Source organism: Priapulus caudatus, unplaced genomic scaffold (assembly GCF_000485595.1).
Source record: "Priapulus caudatus unplaced genomic scaffold, Priapulus_caudatus-5.0.1 Scaffold15, whole genome shotgun sequence".
Taxonomy (NCBI): domain Eukaryota; kingdom Metazoa; phylum Priapulida; class Priapulimorpha; order Priapulimorphida; family Priapulidae; genus Priapulus; species Priapulus caudatus.
The window spans coordinates 370252-375339 of NW_014577076.1; the positions used below are offsets into that span (position 1 = coordinate 370252).

A 5088-nucleotide genomic window follows, 5' to 3' on the forward strand; every position below is an offset into this window, starting at 1 on the left:
CGTTTTGTGAGCCATTTTTCGTGAAGCATTGGGTACAGGTGCACTTACGAAACCTGGCATAAAATGTTCTATAGCCCTGCGGCAACTGTACGCAGGCTATAGTACTAGAGCTACACCATGATCATGACGTACCATCAATCATATGATAGAGTAGCCTACTACGGCTGCACTGAATTAAACACACTAAAATCATTTTAATCTCATATAGGCCTAGTAGTTATTTTAAAAAGGTAACCCGACATAAAAGAGAGTTACCCTGTAGTAGTAGTAATAGTAAGTAATAGTATGACTATCACTATGTAACTAGGGCTGATAGGGTCTATTTCCCCCAGGGTACTGCCGGAACGTACCCTGGGTACGTACCCTGGTAACTATCTGATATGCCGGACCGTATCTCGCTTACTCCTTACTCAGTGACTGTCCTTGTTCTGCCAACTACTTATGTCGCAAAATTTGAAATATACATACAGACCTGTATGATATCTTTATGAAGTTGGATTGGAGTATGAAACTGTGAAACCAAGATTCAAAAAGAAATTTCAACCTATATATAGGCCCTACACTGATGCGCAAAATCTGTTTGCAAATATCGCGATGATCGGGAATGCGTTTTCCTTTCGCAATGTTTACGACATTTTCGAGCGAGATTTTTGAAAGATGGCTCCAAGTGTTGTGGTGGAACAGAAAAATGTGTATGATTATCTTAATCATGGGTTGGAAACGTATAGACTCGCTGACACTTGTAGAAAGGGTCGGGAAGTGAAACGTAACAGGGTAAGGGTTACGAATATTTTGCAGAAACGGACCGGAAACAAGGAACGGGAGCATTTAAAGCGGCACGTTTCCTGCCGACAAGCGGTACGGTATGTATTACGACATCGGCTAAAAGTCAGGGTATGGTTTGGAGTAGGCAAGGTACGGTCTGGCATATTAGATAGCTACCAGGGTACGTTCCGGCAGTACCCTGGGGGACATAGACCCTATCAGCGTAACTAGGCCCCTACTCTGTCGTGTTGAGTAACATTCTAACTTGGACCTGGTGCAAATCCGCCGGTTTTACTTCAATACTATTACTATTACTATTACCATTTTACTATTTACTATTAGTATTAGTATTACTATTAGTACTAGTAGGCCTAGCTCTAGTACTATAGCCCGCGGATAGCTGCCGCATGGCTATGGCACATTCTGCCATAGATGTAAAGATACCAAATGCTCCAACTGGTCTAACCAAAAATTTATTCCCAAAACGCAAAATGCTCGGGCTTTTTAACACTTATCTATCAACATGGACATCTCACCTATCTTTTTGAACACTTTCCACAACTTTACACCATGTATTTATGCATTTATTCCTCAAAGTCTTGGCACTACTTGCAATTTCGTTTGAAATGCTCTAGCGTGTGCACGTGTGACGTCACCGGATATGTAGACAAAACACATGGCAGCTATTGTGCAGCCTATTACAGCGTGAGAAACTAGCGGTCGCCCAGTCGCCAGTGGCGATTAGAAAATCTACCGGGCGACTGCTTGCTTGTGTCAGCTGGTCCGGCGGGGCGACTAGATAATCGCCGCACAGCAGCGAAAAAAATACAGACTTGTAAACGGGAGCGTCTGTAAATCCCTATCAGTGCTACTCTGGCTTTTGGCTAATGAACTGCGTCAAGATTCTGATGACATTTTTGCTCAAATCATCCTGCCATGGCATGGAGCTGAGTGACAAGGCTTGTCTTGGAGGAGGGAAGCAGATCTATTGCAATTCACCAAGAATGTAATGTGCAACGGTTACTAATGTATTAAATCCCAGTTTATCTGGCTTAAAAAACTAGGGTGAGCGAATTTTCCACAAGATTTTCTAGGATTTCTCTTAGTAAATTAATTACGTTCTACTCAAGTGTGAGGGTGATAATTCCAACAAGGAATCGTCCCACCCCTAGTATTAACCTAATAAGCAATGATTCTTCTACCAGTGCATTGGCCCGTGTGACCTGTCCGCACCATCCTGATGCACATCTTATTGAAGATTACAGAGCTGGTGACATGGTCTGTGCAGAATGTGGGCTTGTAGTGGGAGATAGGTAAGTATTGCACAAGACAGACTAGATTGATATTTGCTGACAGTGGTGACTAGCTTTTTCGCTACTGCGTAGTTGTGCTATGCATCCTATCTAATCTTGATGCGATCCATGCGAGACCTATTATAGCAGAAGTAAGATAATATAGGATATATCCTATATTATCTTACTCCTGATTATAGTAATAACGAAACATGATGTGAATAAATTCAAATGAACATAGTTATCTCCTCCGTCCTCCAGCCAGCGGCAAAGGTTGTGTGAATAAAGGTGATAATTCTGATGTCGATTGCTGTCCATGTATGGAGGAGGTGGGAGTTTAAATAACGATTTTGTTCTCACCCCTCAGGAAATTACATTACCTAGTGCATGACCCGAGGCATATTGAGAAGACCTGGACATAGCTGACAATATTCTGGTTGGCTCATGGTGATGCTGATGCTTTTGGTGACGGTGATGATGATCATTTGTGTGGTTTTTCATTTTACCTGTCTATCTGGTCTCTAGAGTGATCGACGTTGGGTCGGAATGGAGGACATTCAGCAACGACAAAGCTAACAGTGATCCGTCACGTGTTGGAGCTGCTGAGGTAATCACAGACACAGGGTTTGAAATTAACTTGCTGATCTACTATCGCACTCCCATCTTTGACATATATGTATGTTTTTTAGGAATCTTTGTGATATTCAATATTCATATAGTAACTATATATATATGCACCTAAGTTAATTCCTTATCAGTTGCATAAACATTGCAACTGCTAAAAGCGTGTGAAGGAAAACGTTCATTGTTCACGACCATGCAACTAATACTTTTTGTCATTAGTTTCATAATGACACTGGTCACTACTCCATTAGGGTTTTGATTTGGGTCCCAGTGCATGGTTACTATGGCGGGTTGGATATACATGCCCATTATTTATTTTGCTCAACAAAGTAGGCTGACTACTTGATAGTATGAAATTTGGTTGTTTCCAGAACCCACTGCTGAGTGGCAGTGATCTTTCAACAGTTATTGGGCGTCCTACAGGTAGTTCAGGGTTTGATGACAGTGGACAACCAAGATACCAGACCAATAGACGAACTGTATGTATTCCAAGCAAATAGACAGATATATGTTGAGTTTGGTTCAATCCATTGCTAATTATTCTTTGCTCCTAAAAACCCACTATTCACCTCATGCCGTGTAAATTGTATTTTATAATTATATATATTATTTCCATCTCCACGGAATGCTAACCTTCTGTAGTACATGCACTGGTGTCTAGGTTAATGGACCGACTTTTCTGCTGGTCTTGCTGCATTCCTTCCACATTTCTGCCAACACAAATATTGCAATCAATACGTATTTCCAAGTTGAATTAGCATTTTTTGAAAATGTACGATTTTAACAAAAAAAGCATGCGCATACATGCGCGTCTGTATATTAAGTGAATGGTACTCAAGAGAAGCTAACCAACTCACTTTTCCTCTTCATGACAATTCTTATATGAGAAAAAGATTTATTCAAAGATGTCTTACCTTACACTACTGTATGTATGGTCTGCAGCAGCTCTCACTGGTGGCAGGTTGTGAGAGCCAATTCCACTAACTCCCGCATCTCTCAAGTTCTTCTCCTTCGTTTTGATGTTATCTGACCAATTCTAAATGAACAAAACATTTAGGATACAAAAGCGCAAATGTGTTCATACATATTATGTTCACAAATGTTTAAGCACACAATGTCACACACATGTATCATACTTACAGAAAGATCACTCTCAATTTCTTTCCACTCTTCTGTAGGCAAACTTGCAGCGGTCTCTACTGGCTTGGACTTTCTTATGGCTTTATTATCTATATCCATACTTTTAATCCGGTCTACACAATACTGGGTTAAGTCTGGGTAGACTCCTTCTTCACCAGATCTGTATAAAATAAACTGGACCTGTGTCAGAACTACACAAATAATGACATGTTTGTATCGAATAGGTTAACCTTTGATCATTCTATGAGGTAAACTAGTGCCGCAACAGCGACAGTGCTCATCTGTTGCTCTACTGTACTGGCTTTCGTTTCTGCAAAAGGTTGAAAGCCTGTTCTATCGCTAAACCGGCTACGTCATCATCAAAACTGTGTAGCATAGGTATTAACACTAAAACTAAACCCTAACAATGCATCCTACTTCATACCTGCTCGACTGTCTTATATATTCGTGTCATAATGTATCACTAGGCCTATAGTTGCCGCGAGATGGCGCATGCAAGTGTAATCAATAATCAAACATGGCATCAACCTTCGTGCATTGGTGATAAGTCAAGAAAGTAGAGATAACCTAATTCCATTGAGTTGCTGAAATCTACAGGCTAAAATCCAAGTATATTCAGGCAGGTGACAATTTGGCTCAGCTGTGAGTAATAAATTAAACACATCTGCATTGCAGGTGTGCATGTTTATTAGAAAAGTGCCAGTTCACCCCCATGCATCAGTAATGGATTGCCCCAGGTTTTTGCCACGCTAGCAATCAGGGTGCTATCAATATACAGATTGCTTTAGAAAATAATATGATTTAAGGAGTGTAAACCTTGTTCAACAAACTTTTGTCTTTGCAATTGAACTGCAAATGTAGCCTCACATCCACACAGGTATGGGCTCTAATAATAGCAAAAGCAGTTCAGTCCTTTGTTAACAGTCAACAAATCCATGTTGAACCCTCCCCTTCAAGGTCAAAAGGTTATCAGACACTTACTCTTCGCACGTCAGTGGGAAGCACATTTCATGGTCCTTTCAATAAAGCCATAAAAATGGTAGGTCACTGCTGAAACAAAAAAGTTTTTCAATCGCTCCGTCAGACCATGTCCTCAGAAAATGTCTAAAATCTGTGCCCCATTGACCTTTGACCTTTGACCCCCAGCTTCGACATCCCAACTCGTTTTGACAATCCCCCCCCAATGTGTCGAATATCGTGACCGTACGTTGAGCGGTTAAGATTTGTGCCTAACTGTTGACAGACGGACGGACGGACGGACGGACGG

At 41.1% G+C, this 5088-nt stretch overlaps 2 protein-coding genes across 2 annotated transcripts in view; one reads left to right on the forward strand and one right to left on the reverse strand.

Annotated features, from left to right (window-relative positions):
- The first annotated feature begins 1723 nt into the window (after nt 1–1723).
- LOC106809665 (transcription initiation factor IIB-like) lies at nt 1724–3248 on the forward strand. The gene is made up of 3 exons (XM_014812831.1): nt 1724–2078; nt 2583–2664; nt 3053–3248. Exons 1-3 carry the CDS (start codon nt 2041–2043, stop codon nt 3179–3181), a joined length of 249 nt encoding a protein of 82 aa, XP_014668317.1. The 5' UTR covers nt 1724–2040; the 3' UTR covers nt 3182–3248.
- A 61-nt stretch (nt 3249–3309) lies between these two features.
- The window catches only part of LOC106809479 (sperm-associated antigen 1-like), a 9247-nt gene continuing 7468 nt past the window's right edge, over nt 3310–5088 (reverse strand). Inside the window, exons 3-5 of the mRNA XM_014812571.1 lie at nt 3822–3981; nt 3596–3717; nt 3310–3391 (exon numbers count right to left, since the gene is read on the reverse strand). Coding sequence (XP_014668057.1) covers nt 3310–3391; nt 3596–3717; nt 3822–3981 — 364 coding nt within the window. The remainder of the gene's footprint in view (nt 3392–3595; nt 3718–3821; nt 3982–5088) is intronic.